Source organism: Ovis aries, chromosome 5, assembly GCF_016772045.2.
Source record: "Ovis aries strain OAR_USU_Benz2616 breed Rambouillet chromosome 5, ARS-UI_Ramb_v3.0, whole genome shotgun sequence".
In the NCBI taxonomy this organism is placed as follows: Eukaryota; Metazoa; Chordata; class Mammalia; order Artiodactyla; family Bovidae; genus Ovis; species Ovis aries.
In genome coordinates, this window is record NC_056058.1 from 7300219 (window position 1) to 7317666 (window position 17448).

The 17448-nt window shown below is 45.3% G+C and overlaps 1 protein-coding gene across 5 annotated transcripts in view; it reads left to right on the plus strand.

Annotated features, from left to right (window-relative positions):
• Nucleotides 1-398: 398 nt before the first annotated feature.
• Nucleotides 399-17448, plus strand: part of LOC101118184 (cytochrome P450 4F3-like) — a 30745-nt gene continuing 13695 nt past the window's right edge. The window contains exons 1-7 of one of the 5 annotated variants that reach the window (XM_042249747.2): nt 399-574; nt 825-1055; nt 4576-4720; nt 5738-5791; nt 5885-6012; nt 8388-8509; nt 8933-9203. In XM_042249747.2, coding sequence (XP_042105681.1) covers nt 858-1055; nt 4576-4720; nt 5738-5791; nt 5885-6012; nt 8388-8509; nt 8933-9203 — 918 coding nt within the window. In that variant the 5' untranslated portion in view covers nt 399-574; nt 825-857. Of the gene's footprint in view, nt 575-824; nt 1056-2852; nt 2998-4575; nt 4721-5737; nt 5792-5884; nt 6013-8387; nt 8510-8932; nt 9204-17448 lie in introns of all 5 variants that reach the window. The other 4 variants (XM_012177756.5, XM_027979067.3, XM_060416251.1 and 1 more) reach the window with 4 other exon arrangements.

Genomic DNA, 17448 nt, shown 5'->3' on the forward strand with positions numbered 1-17448 from the left:
TGTGACCCCAAAAGCCAGAATTTTAACAGTTCTGAGCTTCCTGATTCCAGGCCTGGAAATGGTGTGTGAGGCTTCCTGGCCCATGTGTGGAGAGGAGCTGCAGAGAGCTTTGCCCAGCCCTCCTGTGCATGCTTTTGCCTGCCACACACTGGCCTTGGAAGTGCAGGGGTGGCTGTGAACCTGGAGGCCCAGAGTCACGTTTGTCTGCACCACAACTTGCTCACGTGGGAGGTACTGAGTCCAGAGGAGCCAGTGTCCACACAGGAGGGCAGATCCTGAGCTGATTCAAAGGCAGCTCCCCCTCCCCCAACCCTGTATCCAGACAGCTGCCAGGTGGGGAGGAAGTAAGGAAGCTGTGGGGATTGGCTGATTTAGCCCAGCCCCTGGCAGCTTCCTCTAGATCTGGGGTCAGACCCAGCCATCCCAGGAGGAGGGTAGAAGAAGTTGTGTGCCACAAGCCAGCCCACACAGAAGGTCAGAAGCTGAGGGTTCTGGCCCAAGGTGGGGAAGGCAGATGCCCGAGGCAGGGTGGCTCCAGGGAATGAGATGACCTGGGAGATGAGTGGATACCAGTGTGTGTGTGTGTGTGTGTGTGTGTGTGTGTGTGTGTGTCTGTCTGTCTGTCTGTCTGTCTCTGTCTCTGTCTCTCCCTCTTCCTCTAAATTTCTGTTTCTCCCTCCCCTCTCCCAGTCCGTCTGTCTGTCTCTGAGTCCTTCTTGCCCATCCCCAGCCCTCCCTATCCCTGCCCCTCACTCCCTTGCTCGTTTCCCTCTTTCCGTCTCTGCCTCACAGCTCACCATCACTGTCTCTTCCTTCATCCTCAGGACTCGCCACCCTGCACCCCATCTGACCACAGGATGCTGGAGCTGAGCCTGTCCTGGCTGGGATTCGGGCCAGTGGCAACCTCCCCGTGGCTGCTGCTGCTGGTGGTAGGGGCCTCCTGGCTCCTGGCCCATGTCCTGGCCTGGACCTACACCTCCTACAACAACTCTCGGCGCCTCCAATGTTTCTCGCAGCCCCCAAAACGTAACTGGTTCTTGGGTCACCTGGGCCTGGTGAGTGTGGGCAGCAGATTGAGTCTGGGAAGTCAAGGTAGATGGACTTCCTGGGAGGTCAGGAATGGGGCTCAGGTTTGGGCTGGGGTCTAGGACAGCAGAGAAGACAGGGAAGCCAAGGAACCCCCTCTTCCCTCACTCATTCATTCCTCTACTCTGCCATCTAGACGTTCTCCACATCCTGTCCTTCCAGTCCTAGCCTGCTTTGGGGTCCATTCCCTGCCTGACTTCCACACATTATGCACCTGATAAGATTCACCATCCAGCGTCTGCTCTGCACAGGGCCCATATCCTTGTGTCTTGTTCTCAGCCACAGCTTTCCTAAGGGAAATATCTACCACCTTCCCATTCCCACCTACAGGAGCACAGCTGCCCACCTCCTCCCCTTTCCAGGACCCCTTCCTCTAATTTAACTCTCATCCCTCCCCCGAAGATGTCCCAGTGGGCCTGTTGCCCAATCTAGATAAAGCCAGCTACTCACTTCCTCTTTCAGAAGCCTTCTTAGACCTATCCCACCTCCACACCTTCCTAGCTTGTACCCCAGACTGATACTTATGACTTGACCCCACTCATGATTAATGAAATGGGTAATCGTCCAATTACTTAGTAACCACTTCCCAATTTGATGATAGTTTGGGGGAGCAGACACTACAGTGCCCAGTCCAGGACTGGAGCAATGTAAGCGCTCAAAATAAATGCTTGATGACTGAGGTGATCAACTTGCCATCATCTCCCTCAGTCAAGGTCAGAGGGATTATATTCAGCTCCCCCAATCTCCCAGACAACTTTTCCTTTCATGCCTGGGATGAGAACTACAACTTGGGGGAGGACTTATTGCAATTGCTATTCATTAATGCAAAGTTCACAGCGGAGGGTGTCCAAAGCTCACTGCGAAGATTTGCTGAGGTTCCAGATCTTCAAAGGGTCTCAGCAAGCCCTGGAAGCAGCAGGAATGTTACAAACTTCTCCAGTTCTGCCTTCTCTGCCTCCAAGGACTTGGCCATGGGGACTGGTTCAGTCACTCTTCTGTGTGACTTCAGCTGAGCCCCGCTGCCTCTCTGGGCCAGTCTCATCTAGTGCTTTGAATCCTCACCTTAGGGCCTTGGGAGAGGGGAGAAAGTCACAAAGGTGAAAGAGTTTTATGTCACCTGCCTAGAGTACCTGAGGGTATTTGTCAGGTTTGAATGGAGCATGGAGAGGGAGAGGGTGCTTCACTAGGAGGCAACGTGCACTTCTTCCCCTTTGAGGGGATATGGCATCAGTTTCTTCTTTTGAAGATGGCACAATTGAAAGGCATGCCCATAGCTCACAGAGAAACAGACAGGATGCACTCTGCACTGAGCCTGAGCAGTGAAGACCATGTTCCTCCTTTGGTTAATAGGCAGAGTTCATGTTGTCCCTGGGGGATGGCCAGGGCTATAAGGTCAGAGGTCTGCAGAGCCCTTGCCATGTAAGAAATCAGAAACCGAGTGGAGCAGGAAAAACATGGGAGAGTGTTGGACCAAAGCTCAGTCACCCTGCTACCCACAAAGCTGCCCACTGAGGATCTCGTTTTTTGTCTCCCAGGACAAGAAAAATGTTTCTTCTCAAGCCAAGGTCTGCCTCCCTGTGGGCAGAGAGCCTGTCTTCTCCCTGTGCCCTGGGATAGACCTTTGGGACTTGGACAGCCTCCAGGTCCCTCCTTCTCCCAGAGGGAAGGAGGAAGCAGAGAGTCCCTCCATCTGTATAGGATCCCACACACTGTCCACCTCAGTGGACTCTCCTTCTGTGAAGTGATGGCCCTTACCTTGCTTACAGGTCCCCCCCACGGAGCAGGGCTTGAGCAAAGTAACTCAGCTGGTGACCAACTACCCTCAGGGTTACTTGATGTGGATGGGCCCCATCATCCCCCTGGTCATTTTCTGCCACCCTGACTTGATCCGGACTTTTGCCAGTGCCTCAGGTACCCAGGCAGAGCTGGTGGTGGTGGGTGCCATGACACACCTCAGGGCTTCCAGCCCCGCCCCTGCCAAGCTTCCCTGTGGCCCCTACAGGACCGCAACCCCCTTCCCCTCCTCTCTCTGCCATCTTCCTCTTTCCTTCATGTATTGATCACCACCATCTCATAGCCTCCTCCTTCCTCTCACTGCCATTTACACCCCACCCTGGTGTCCTGGGTAAAAGACAGGACATGAAGATTCAGATTCAGGCAGAGAGATCTGTGACCTGGTGTGGTCAGGAATTTGCCAGAGGGAAATGAGCTCTGCAAACCCAGAGAAGAAGCAAGGTTCTCTTCTGGGGGATGCTGGAAGGCTTCCTGGAGGAGGAGTTAGAACTCGGTCTGGAACAATGAGCAGAAAGTTTTTAAAACAGAGTATGGAGTGATGTATGGACATCCATAACATCCCAGGTCCCCTGCCAGACCTGCTCTCAGTCCTCACCTATCCCCAGGTGCTGAGCAATGACAGCTTATGGCTGGTGTACGTATAAGTTGCTATTCCCATGACATCCACCTCTCTGGTGGATGGGTCACTTTCTTTTACCCTATCTTGGAGCTGGTCCACTTCTAGATCAGTGCCCTCCTTCTCCAGTTGCCAGTAATCTCCCTGAGGAGACTCCACCCCAACCTGGCTCTCTTCCCTTGTCCCCTGCCCTTCCCATCCACAGACAGATGACCAGGCAAGCAGGGGAACAGGCAGCATGCAACAGAAACCTGGGTTCAGACCCAAGAATGCAGAGTGAACACGAGAAGGGCCCTGGCTCTCTCTGGCTGCTGAAATCTCCTCCAGCTGTTAGTGGCAGAAATGCCATGCTGTATGATGGATGGAAAGAAAAGGAATCAAGTGACTATATGAAATCCAAGGAGGGGTATCTTCAGACCCAGATCTATCCATGTCTATATAATGTAAGAAATCTGTTTTCATTGTTTAGTTCTCTGTTCCTTTGTGGTGGCTTTCCTATCATCTTGGTAAAACTGAATCCAACAAGCTCAACCCCCATGGAAAAGTGAGCTCACTGACAACATTTTCAGGAAAAGACACAGGATTTCCTTTCATTTCCCTAGCCTGTGTCATAGGACCCATTCCTGTGTCCCTGAAACTGAGCACCCAGTTTTGGAGGTGGTTTAAGGGTCCTCTAAGCTGTTGTTTTGAGGCTCAGAGTGATTTGATGGTTAAGAACACAGACCCTGGGTTCAGACATTGTTGGCACATGTCTCAGGTTTATTGTCTGAGAGAATGTAGGCAACAGACTCCATCGTTCAGAGCCTCAGTGTCCTTATCAGGAATATCATGATGGAAGAGAAGTCAGGGGAACACGGTGTTTGGGATCCAAACAGGGAAAGACCCTGCCTATCCCTAAACCCAAGGGACCCCAATTATCATATGTGGAGGATAAGGGGACAGAGGGTGGCAGGAGGCTGAGGACAGAGGAGCAGCTGCTGGAGGTGATTCATCGTCCCAGCTCTGGATCACTGCCCTGCAGATCCTTCCCTCTGGCAGCCTAGAAGAGTGTGAATTAGGTCCTATTTGTTCCTCTCCAGATTCAGAGCTCAGAAGAAGGTCTCCTGTACACACAGGGCCTGGCTAGCACCTATGGAGATGCGTGCTGCTGGTGGATGGGGCCCTGGCACGCGATCATCCGCATCTTCCACCCCACCTGCATCAAGCCTGTGCTCTTTGCTCCAGGTAGATGCCCCCCTGGCCATAGCTTGCCTATCGCCATGGTCTCTGTGTTGCCTCTAGTTGTACAAGTGACCAGGATGCAGGCAGAGGGGGGCATGGCAAAGATGCCACTGTCTCCCACTGCAGAATCCCAGCTGCATGCTCTCCAGTCATGTCTGTGCAATGTCTGCTGAATGGCAATGTCTGATCAGATGTATGTTTCTACATGGATTCTGGTTACAGTTAGTGTATGTTATACCTAGTGATACCTGGAATATGTTTAAATCTGAGTTCAGAGATGTTCTCAGTCATGTCTAGAGCTCATCTGTGGCCAAGGACATTTGAGGCATCTTGGAGCCTCTCTGGTTCTTGTCTGAGATGCTGTTAGAGATTGCCTGGTTCTCCTGTTGATCACTTCTGGATGTTTGTCTGAGGTCTGGAACTCTAGGATCACTCTGAGAAATGCCTGAGACTTTATGTGAATCTTGTCTGATGTTTAGTATATGTTTGAGTTTTGCCTGGCTCAGGTCTGTGTCATCAGTGTATTCAAGTCCTGTCTGGAGTCCACCTGGGGCACACTGAGGTCACGTTAGATTGTCTTCAGGCCCATGGCAAAGCGTTCTCTCATGTCATGTTGTGTCATTCATGGTGTGGCCTTGTTAGGACTTGTTAAGACATGGGACCATGTCCGATGTCTCAGAAGGGGTCAGTGCTAGGGCAGATGTGGTGTCCTAGGTCCCCATAAAGGTGTTTTGTAAAGTGATGGACTATGCTTGGGAGGTAGAAGATGCAATGTCCAGTCATGTGTCAGGTTGGGGTGTGTCTAAGCACATTGTGTCTATGGGCTCTGCCTTTGCTCTGTTCTGTACTGTGGCCTGGTCTGGTCTCCTCTCCCCTTCCAGCTTCCTGTGCTCTCGGTCCTGTTCTGCTATGTTGGGCTTGGAGGGGGAATGCAGATTCCTGGCTGGGAGCCTCCACTCCCCACCAAAAGACCCTCCTCTCCCCCTCTCCTTGGTCCCTGATGGTCCTCATTCATATCAGCTGCCATCACACCCAAGAATGTGATCTTCTACAACTTTCTGAAGCCTTGGCTAGGTGAGTAACTGTGAGTGAAGGGGGTTGAGGATGACCTTGGAGACCCAAGGGAAGGTTCTTTCTTTGCTCATTCCCTGTGATTATCTCTTCTAGGGGATGGGCTCCTGCTGAGTGCTGGTGACAAGTGGAGCAGCCACCGTCGCCTGCTGACACCTGCCTTCCACTTCAACATCCTGAAGCCCTATATGAAGATTTTCACCAAGAGTGCAGACATCATGCATGTGAGTCTCTTGAACCCAGGGTCCCAGCTGGAGTCTTGGGGACAATGGGGACTCAGAGACATCTTGTCTGGATTTCTCCTTCTTCTGATTGCCTCGAGTCCATTGTTTTTCCTTTCTCAGCCTCAGTGTCCTTGGCTATGTAAAGAGTGTAATATGATCCCTGCTTTGCAGGGTGGTCAAGATTTCTTGCAAGCTGAGCTTCCCTGGTGGCTCAGATGGTAAAGAATCTGCCTGCAATGCAGGAGACCTGGGTTCAACCCCTGGCTCAGGAAGATCCCTTGGAGAAAGAAATGGCAACCAAGTGTCGCCATTCTCCAATGTTCTTGCCTGGAGAATTCCATGGACAGGGGAGCCTGGCAGGCTACAGTCCATAGGGTCACAAAGAGTCGTACATAACTGAATGACTTTCACTTTCAAGATATCATAATGGAGCCACGTCCCTGGCACATAGTAGATGCTCAGAAGGTGTTAGCTTCTGTTTTACCTTCACAGAAGGCCTTAGAATCTTGAGACATATTTGATGATAATAATGAATATGAGTATCAGGGAGTAGTTATTTCTGAGTAATGAATCACTTGAAAACAATAAGGGTTTAGTACTTACAGCAAGACTGTGAATCAGTTGGGTGGTTCCTCTGGATGTGGATGGGGCCACTCATGTACCAGTAATCAGCTGAGGGTCTGGTCGTGTTGGACTGTACCCTGCAGCACTGCAAGACTCAAGACTGAAGAAAGAGCTGGAGTCAATAACACAGACATACATCAGTGGTTTAATGGATAAAGGGATCTTATGTGTCTGAAGCAAAGTCCAGGAGTGATATCCCATCTTGTGTATCTGTGGCTGAGAGCAAGTATGTCAGCATTTACTGATTAGGCTCCATGAGTAAGAGGAAATGTGAATAAGGTGTAGGTGAAGCAGGGACTGGTCAAGCATGGGATGTACAGAGGACAAGAGGATAGCTGTCTTGGGCAGCCTGACCATACAGATAGGAAGTATTGCTGGTCTGGGGTTAGTCCTCTCATAGGTTTGAAGCTCAGTTGGCTGTAAGCTGATCTAGCATGACCTCAGGTAGGGTAAATAGACTTGCTTTCATGTGATTCTCTCCCTTCAAAAGGCATCTCAGGCTGGTCCACATGGTAGAGGCAGGGTATGAAAAGACTGAGAGGAAGCTGCAGTGCCCCTTGGGGTCTAGGTTTGGAATGATCACCTCATCATTTTCACCGCAGTCTGTTGACCAAAGAAAGTCCAAGGCCAGCTCAGAATCAAAGGATGGTGAAAGAGGCTCCACCTCCAAGTAGAGTTACTGAAAAATTACATTGCAAAGGGTTTTGATATATACATGGGAAAGTAAAGAACTGGAGCACAGGCTTTTGTGAAGTGCCTGTGATTTTTTTCATACTTGCAAGCCGATAAGCTTGTCACTGTTTCTTGGATTCTGCCAGAATACATGAGACTCCTAAGTCACAGACAAAGGACAGTTTATTACTCTTGGTGCAGCAAACAGCATGTGCTTCTTGTTGGTTTGCATTCTTCTTCCAAGTCACCAAATCTCATGTAAATAACACAGGTGGGCTTCTATGGATGTCTACTCATATAGTAAGTTATATCACAGGGGAGGAAATATTAGTTTTAGGAACTCTGTGGCATTTATAGCAGTTAGAAGCAGGTTGTTTGCTACAAACACAACTCTGAGAAATGGCCCAGGTAAAGAACTTGGAGTCTTAGAATTTTTTGGCAAAACCAAAAAGAAAAAAAAAAAAAAAAGTGCAGAAGTACTCAGGGCCCATGGAGGACTATCTCTATTAACATAGGGATCATTTTCCTAATCAACTTATAACAATGAAAATGATGAAAACTAACATTTGTTAGCACTTAACTTTATGAAAAGTTGACCAATGGTGGACAAAGTATGAGCTCAACAGGTAAGGAATCCGCCTGCAATGCTGGAGACTCAGGAGATGTGGGTTTGATCCCTGGGTTGGGAACATCCCCCAGAGGGGAAAATGGCAACCCACTATACTATTCCTGCCTGAAAAATCCCAAGGACAGAGGAGACTGGGGAGGCCAGAGTATCAAAAGTATCCAAAGTATCAGACACAGCATCGGACACGACTGAGTAACTGAGCACACTCTCATGCACATAAAGTAGAGTGGGTAGAATCAGGATTACAAAACCCCATCTTCTGACTCCCAGTAATGGAGACTTCATGTCCTAATAGCAACAGTTTTCACTCCTACATGAGCCTGGTCCTCCCTGGGGGTGGGTGCCTCGGATCGGGAGACAGACTCCAGGGAGTGCATCTTGGTATCTGGGGTTAGGAAGGGGCACCAGGGAGGCAGTTCTCAGCCTCAGCTGTGTCCCCTTCTCTGTCCAGGCTAAGTGGCAGCGTCTGATCACAGAGGGCCACACCCATCTGGACATGTTTGAACATATCAGCCTCATGACCCTGGACAGTCTGCAGAAATGCGTCTTCAGCTACGACAGCAATTGCCAGGAGTGAGTCTCACCCAAGGGCCTGGGGAACATGAGCCACAGATCCACAGGAGTAGATGGGTGAGGGAGGGTTGACCAGGACAATCAGAAAGGTCTTCTTGGAGGAGGTGGGTCAGATCTGGACATCAAAGAACAAGAAGGGGAAAGAGAAGAAGCCATCCTTTTAGGTGAGTAGAACTGTTTGATAAAGGCCAGGAGGCTAGGAGGAGCATGGTATGTGCAATAGTAAGGAGACATCTTGAAGATAAGGATGGAGGCATGGGTGTCTTTATATCTTAAGAACATTTTGAAACTAAAGAGGATAAGAACTTTCTCCTGGGCTTTCCAGAGAGCCATGGAAGGTGTTTGAGAAGAGGGTTCTGTTCAAAGTTTATTTCAGACATCAGATATTTTAAATTGTTGCATTTTCATGCTCTCATCCTGTAGGAAGCCCAGTGACTATATCGCTGCCATCTTGGAGCTCAGTGCCCTTGTGGCAAAACGATATCAGCAGATCTTCCTGCACATGGACTTCCTGTACTACCTCACCCCTGATGGGCGGCGCTTCCGCAGGGCCTGCCGCCTGGTGCACGACTTCACAAGTGCTGTCATCCAGGAGCGGCGCTGCACCCTCCCCAAGGAAGATATCGGTGACTTCCTCAAGGCCAAGGAGAAGACCAAGACTTTGGACTTTATTGATGTACTCCTGCTGACCAAGGTGGGCTCCTCTGGGATCTGAATTCAAGAAGCAGTATAGGCCTTAGGAACTTGATTTGATCAAAGCACTTGAACTGGATGCAGAGGGTGCTGGGGAGCCATGTGAGATTCTTGTTGAAGGAAGGGCTGGGTTAGGGGTACGTTTTAGAGATGACCATGTGGAATACACAGGGCTTCCCTGGTGACTCACACAGTCAAGAATCCACCTCCAGTGCAGGAGGCCCAAGTTTGATCCCTAGGTCAGGAAGATCCCCTGGAGTAGGAAATGGCAACCCACTCCAAGATTTTTGCCTTGAGAATTCCACGGACAGAAGAGCCTGGTGGACTTCAGTCCATGGGGTTGCAAAGAGTCAGACAGGACTGAGCAACTAACACACACGCACATATGGGGTGCAGCCTGCAGGGGACTGCTAAGTCTGAAATTGTGAAGGCTTGAGATTTTACTCTCCTTCCCAATTAGTAAGTTAGTCTACTACAGAAATAAGCTGTATATATCCATGTTACATACAGAATACTGGATCATAAGAATCCATTTATTACTTATAGCAGTAACAGTAACCAGAGTAGAATGGTATCTCTGCTCCCCATTCCCAAATTCCTCTGAGATCTCCATGATTCCTTTATCTGCCCATGTAGCCATGCTTGACATTGCAGAACAAATACCTTCAGTTTTTTTTTAATTTATTTATTTTAATTGGAGGCTAATTACTTTACAATATTGTAGTGGTTTTTGCCATACATTCACATGAATCAGCCATGGGTGTAAATGTGTTCCCCATCCTGAATCCCCTTCCCACCTCCCACCCCATCCCATCCCTCTGGGTCATCCCAGTGCATCAGCCTTGAGCACCCTGTCTCATGCATCGAACCTGGACTGGCAATCTATTTCACATATGGTAATGTATGTTTCAATGCTATTCTCTCAAATCATCCCACCCTCACCTTCTCCCATAGAGTCCAAAAGTCTGTTCTTCACATCTGTATCTCTTTTGCTGTCTCGTATATAAGGTCATCATTACCATCTTTCTAAATTCCATAAATATGCATTAATATACTGTATTGGTGTTTTTCTTTCTGACTTACTTTACTCTGTATAACAGGCTCCAGGTTCATCCACCTCATTAGAACTGATTCAAATGTATTCTTTTTAATAGCTGAATAATATTCCATTGTGTATATGTACCACAGCTTTCTTATCCATTCGTCTGCCGGTGGACATCTAGGTTGTTTCCATTTCCTAGCTATTGTAAACAGTGCTGCGATGAACATGGGGTACACATGTCACTTTCACTTCTGGATTCCTCAGCGTGTATGCCCAGCAGTGGGATTGCTGGGTCATATGGCAATTAAAAGATGCTTACTCCTTGGAAGGAAAATTATGACCAACCTAGATAGCATATCAACAAGCAGAGACATTACTTTGCCAACAAAGGTCCGTCTAGTCAAGGCTATGGTATTTCCAGTGGGCATGTATGGATGTTAGAGTTGGACTGTGAAGAAAGCTGAGCACTGAAGAATTGATGCTTTTGAACTGTGGTGTTGGAGAAGACTCTTGAGAGTCCCTTGGATTGCAAGGAGATCCAACCAGTCCATTCTAAATGAGATCAGTCCTAGGTGTTCATCAGAAGGACTGATGCTAAAGAAACTCCAATACTTTGGCCACCTCATGTGAAGAGTTGACTCATTGGAAAAGACCCTGATGCTGGGAGATATTGGGGGCAGGAGGAGAAGGGGACGACAGAGGATGAGATGGCTAGATGGCATCACCGACTCGATGGACATGAGTAAACTCCAGGAGTTGGTGATGGACAGGGAGGCCTGGCGTGCTGCGATTCATGGGGTCACAAAGAGTCGGACACGACTGAGTGACTGAACTGAACTGAACTGAACTGAATGGCAGTTCTGTTTCCAGGTTTTTAAGGAATCTCTTCACTGTTCTCTATAGATGCTATATTAGTTTGCATTCCCACCAACAGAGTAAGAGGGTCCCCTTTTCTCTGCACCCTCTCCAGGATTTACTGTTTGTAGACTTTTGGATAGCAACCATTCTGACCGGTGTGAAATGGTACCTCATTGTGGTTTTGATTTGCATTTCTCTGTTAATGAGTGATGTTGAACATCTTTTCATGTGTTTGTTAGCCATCTATATGTCTCCTTTGGAGAAATGTCTGTTTAGATATTTGGTCCATTTTCTGATTGGTTCTTTTATTTTTCTGGAATTGAGCTATAGGAGTTGCTTGTATATTTTTGAGATTAATTCTTTGTCAGTTGCTTCATTTGCTATTATTTTCTCCCATTCTGAAAGCTGTTCTTTCACCTTGCTTATAGTTTCCTTCTTTGTGCAGAAACTTTTAATTTTAATGAGGTCCTGTTTGTTTATTTTTGCTTTTATTTCCAATATTCTGGGAGGTGGGTCATAGAGGATCCTGCTGTGATTTATGTCAGAGAGTGTTTTGCCTACATTCTCCTCTAGGAGTTTTATAGTTTCTGGTCTACGTTTAGATCTTTAATCCATTTTGAATTTATTTTTGTGTATGGTGTTAGAAAGTGTTCTAGTTTCATTCTTTTACAAGTGGTTGATCAGTTTTCCCAGCACCACTTGCTAAAGAGATTGTCTTTTCTCCATTGTATATTCTTGCCTACTTTGTTAAAGATAAGGTGTACATAGGTGTGTAGATTTATCTCTGGGCTTTCTATTTTGTTCCATTGATCTGTATTTCTGTCTTTGTGCCAGCACCATACTGTCTTGATGACTGTGGCTTTGTAGTAGAGCCTGAAGTCAGGCAGGTTGATTCCTCCAGTTCCATTCTTCTTTCTCAAGATTGCTGTGGCTACTCGAGGTTTTTTGTATTTCCATACAAATGCTGAAAGTATTTATTCTAGCTCTGTGAAAAATACCGTTGGTAGCTTGATAGGGATTGCATTTAATCTATAGATTGCTTTGGGTAGTATACTCATTTTCACTATATTGATTCTTCCAATCCATGAACACAGTATATTTCTCCATCTATTAGTGTTCTCTTTGATTTCTTTCACCAGTGTTTTATAGTTTTCTATATATAGGTTTTTTGTTTCTTTAGGTAGATTTATTCCTAAGTATGTTATTCTTTTCTTTGCAATGGTGAATGGAATTGTTTCCTTAATTTCTCTTTCTGTTTTCTCATTGTTAGTGTATAGGAATGCAAGGGATTTCTGTGTTAATTTTATATCCTGCAACTTTACTATATTCATTGATTAGCTCTAGTAATTTTCTGGTGGAGTCTTTAGGGTCTTTAGAGTTTTCTATTAGAAGATCATGTCATCTGCAAACAGTGAGAGTTTTACTTCTTCTTTTCCAATTTGGATTTGTTTCATTTCTTTTTCTGCCCTGATTGCTGTGGCCAAAACTTCCAAAACTATGTTGAATAGCAGTGGTGAGAGTGGGCACCCTTGTCTTGTTCCTGACTTTAGGGGAAATGCTTTCAATTATTCACCACTGAGGATAATGTTTGCTGTGGGTTTGTCATTATAGCTTTTATTATGTTGAGGTATGTTCCTTCTATTCCTGCTTTCTGGAGAGTTTTTAGCATAAATGGATGTTGAATTTTGTCAAAGGCTTTCTCTGCATCTATTGAGATAATCATATGGCTTTTATTTTTCAATTTGTTAATGTGGTGTATTACATTGATTGATTTGCGGATATTGAAGAATCCTTGCACACCTGGGATAAATCCCACTTGGTCATGATGTATGATCTTTTTAATGTGTTGTTGGATTTTGTTTGTTAGACTTTGGTTAAAGATTTTTGCATCTATGTTCATCAGTGATATTGGCCTGCAGGTTTCTTTTTTTTTTTTTTTTTTTTTGGCATCTTTTTCAGGTTTTGGTATTAGGGTGATGGTGGCCTCATAGAATGAGTTTGGAAGTTTACCTTCCTCTGCAATTTTCTGGAAGAGTTTGAGTAGGATAGGTGTTAGCTCTCCTCTAAATTTTTGGTAGAATTCAGCTTTGAAGCCATCTGGTCCTGAGCTTTTGTTTGTTGGAAGATTTCTGATTACAGTTTCAATTTCCATCCTTATGATGGGTCTGTTAAGAGTTTCTATTCCTCCCTGGTTTAGTTTTGGAAAGTTGTACTTTTCTAACAATTTGTCCATTTCTTCCAAGTTGTCCGTTTTATTGGCATATAGTTGCTGATAGTGGTCTCTTATGATCCTTTGTATTTCTGTGTTGTCTGTTGTGATCTCTCCATTTTCATTTCTAATTTATTGATTTGATTTTTCTCCCTTTGTGTCTTGATGAGTCTGGCTAATGGTTTGTCAATTTTATTTATCATCTCAAAGAACCAGCTTTTGCTTTGTTGATTTTTGCTATGGTTTCTTTTGCATTTATTTCTGCCCTGGTTGTTAAGATTTCTTTCCTTCTATTAACCCTAGGGTTCTTCATTGTTTCCTTTTCTAGTTGCTTCAGGTGTAGAGTTAGGTTTTTATTTGACTTTTTTCTTGTTTCTTGAGGTATGCCTGTATTGCTATGAACCTTCCCCTTAGCACTGTTTTTACAGTGTCTCACAGGTTTGGGGTTGTGGTGTTTTCATTTTCATTCGTTTCTATACATATTCTGATTTCCTTTTTGATTTGTTCTGGATTTGTTGGTTATTCACCAGCGTGTTGTTCAGCCTCCATATGTTGGGATTTTTAACAGTTTTTCTCCTGTAATTGACATCTAATCTTAATGCATTGTGGTCAGAAAAGATGCTTGAAATGATTTCAGTTTTTTGGAATTCACCAAGGCTAGATTTATGGCCCAGGATGTGACCTATCCTGGAGAAGGTTCCGTGTGAACTTGAGAAAAAGGTGAAATTCATTGTTTGGGGGTGAAATGTCCTATAGAGATCAATTAGGTCTAATTGGTCTGTTGTATCATTTAAAGTTTGTGTTTCCTTGTTAATTTTCTGTTTAGTTGATCTATCCATGGGTGTGGGTGGGGTATTAAAGTCTCCCACTATTATTGTGTTATTGTTAATTTCCCCTCTCATACTTGTGAGCATTTGTCTTACATATTGCGGTGCTCCTATGTTGGGTGCATATACATTTATAATTGTTATATCTTCTTGAATTGATCCTTTGATCATTAGGTAGTGTACTTCTTTGTCTTTTCACAGCCTTTGTTTTAAAGTCTATTTTATCGGATATGAGTATTGCCACTCCTGCTTTCTTTTGGTCTCTGTTTGCATGGAATATCTTTTTCCAGCCCTTCCCTTTCAGTCTGTATGTGTCCCTTGTTTTGAGGTGGGTCTCTTGTAGACAACATATATAAGGGTCTTGTTTTTGTATCCATTCAGCCAGTCTTTGTCTCTTGGTTGGGGCATTCAACCCATTTACATTTAAGGTAATTATTGATAAGTATGATCCTGTTGCCATTTACTTTATTGTTTGGGTTCTAGTCTACATACCCTTTCTGTGTTTCCTGTCTAGAGAAGATCCTTTAGCATTTGTTGGAGAGCTGGTTTGGTGGTGCTGAATTCTCTCAGCTTTTGCTTGTCTGTAAAGCTTTTGATTTCTCCTTCATACTTGAATGAGATCCTTCCTGGGTACAGTAGTCTGGGCTGTAGGTTATTTTCTTTCATCACTTTAAGTATTTGCTACCATTCACTCCTGGCCTGAAGAGTTTCTATTGAAAGGTCAGCTATTATCCTTATGGGAATCCCCTTGTGTGTTATTTGTTGCTTTTCCCTTGCTGCTTTTAATAATTGTTCTTTTTGTTTGATCTTTGTTAATTTGATTAATATGTGTCTTGGGGTGTTTTGCCTTGGGTTTATCCTGTTTGGGACTGTCTGGGTTTCTTGAACTTGGGTGATTTCCTTCCCCATTTTAAGGAAGTTTTCAACTATTATTTCCTCAAGTATTTTCTCATGGTCTTTCTTTTTGTCTTCTTCTTCTAGGACTCCTATGATTTGAATGTTTGGGCATTTAACATTGTCCCAGAGGTCTCTGGGGTTGTCCTCATTTCTTTAAATTCGTTTTTATTTTTTCCTCTGTTTCATTGATTTCTACCATTCTATCTTCTACCTCACTTATCCTATCTTCTGCCTCCATTATTCAACTTTGGCTCCCTCCAAAGTGTTTTTTATCTCGTTTATTGCACTTTTCATCATATAGCGACTCTTTTTTATTTCTTCTAGGTCCTTGTTAAACCTTTCTTGCATCTTCTCAATCCTTTTCTCCAGGATATTTATGTGTAACTCCATTTTGTTTTCAAGATATTGGATCATTTTCACTATCATTATTTGGAATTCTTTATCAGGTATATTCCCTATCTCTTCCTCTTTTGTTTGGTTTGGTGGGCATTTATTCTGTTCCTTTACCTGCTGGGTATTCCCTCTGTCTCTTCATCTTGTTTATATTGCTGTGTTTGGGGTGGCCTTTCTGTATTCTGGCAGTTGTTGGTTCCTCTTTATTGTGGCGTTTCCTTGCTGTGGGTAGGGTTGGACAGGTGGCTTGTCATGGTTTCCTGGTTAGGGAAGCTTGTGTTGGTGTTCTGGTGGGTAGAGCTGGATTTCTTCTCTCTGGAGTGCAATGAAGTGTCCAGTAACGACTTATGAGATGTCAGTGGGTTTGGTATGACTTTGGGCAGCCTGTATATTGAAGCTCAGGGCTATGTTCCTGTGTTGCTGGAGAATTTGCGTGGTATGTCTTTCTCTGGAACTTGTTGGCCCTTGGGTGGTGCTTGGTTTCAGTGTAGGTATAAAGGCCTTGCATGAGCTCCTACCAATTAATGTTCCCTGGAGTCAGGAGTTCTCTGGTGTTCTCAGGATTTGGACATAATCCTCCTACCTCTTGTTTTCAGTCTTATTCTTACAGTAGCCTCAAGACGTCTCCATCTGCACAGCACCAATGATAAAACATCTAAGTTAAAGATGAAAAGTTTCTCCACAGTGAGGGACACCCAGAGAGGTTTACAGAGTTACATGGATAAGAGTAGAGGGAGAAGGGAGATAGCGGTGACCAGGAGGAGAAGAGGGGAAATCAAATAGGGCGAGAGCAAGCTAGCCAGTAATCAATTCCCTATGTGCTCTCCACAGTCTGGACCGCTCAGAGATGTTCACGGAGGTACACAGAGATGAGAAGAGGGAGGAAGGAGACAGAGGTGGCCAGCAGGATAAAGGCTGGAATCAAAGTAGAGAGAGATCCAGCCAGTAATCAGTTCCCTAAGTGTTCTCCACAGCCCAGAACACACAAAGAGATTCAAAGTTGAGTACAGAAGAGAAGGGGGAGGGAGGAGATAGAGGAGACCTGGTGGAGAAAAGGAGAGTCCAGAGTGGGAGTGAACAATCAAACCAGTAATCTCACTCCCAAGGAAAAATGGGTACTGAAGATTGGGTTCTTAAAGGTACACAATTGATAACAAATATCAATAAGCAAAGACTAAAAATCTAGAGTAGAGGTTAGATTCTCAAAAATACAATATTAAAGAAAAAAAGTCAAAAAATATACAATATTTATATATGAAGTTTGCTTTAAAAGATAGGGTCTCTTTTTTTGAAAAGTAGTAGTAGGTTATAAAAATAAAAATTAAAGGAGTAATAGAGGACTTAACATTTTTTAATTTAAAGAATGATAATAGTAAAAATATATCTAGGACTTTCTCTGGTGTTGTGGACAGTGTGGGGTTGACTCATTTTCAGATAATTCCTTGATCTGGCTTATACTTCTCAAGATCTATAGGCCCTTTCCTATGTGGTTGGTGCTAACTACAGGGTTTTAATCTATTGCACCTGTCACTTCCAAGGCAGTTCCCTCTGTTTGATTTAGCTGCTTCTGTTTGCTGGTCTCTTCAGTGTCTAATTTCCACCCTGACACAAGGGGGCGGTGGTGGACACTTTTTTAGGCTCAGTTGTTCAGTCATGCTGTGGGGAAGGAGGAACACTGCAAACAAATAACAGTGTCGTGTGCTCACAATGTCTCAGCCACACTGGGTTTGCTCCCACTCACGGCGTGTGTGCTTTCCCTGTCTACACTGCTTAGGCTCTGGGTTGCTCTGCTGGAAACTGTCTGAGGCTGGGCCTGGGTTGTATGCACTTCCCAGGTCTAAGCCTCTCAGGTTCAGGTACTCAGGTACTCCAGAAAGGTGCAGGCTCGTTTGGGCCTGAGTTTTGTGCCCTTCCCAGGTCCGAGCAGCTCAGGTGACCAGGTGCTTGGCAAGCACGGTTGCTGCAACTTATCGCTCCCCCATCCCTGCCGCTCGGTTTTCTGGGTGTACAACTGGCGCAC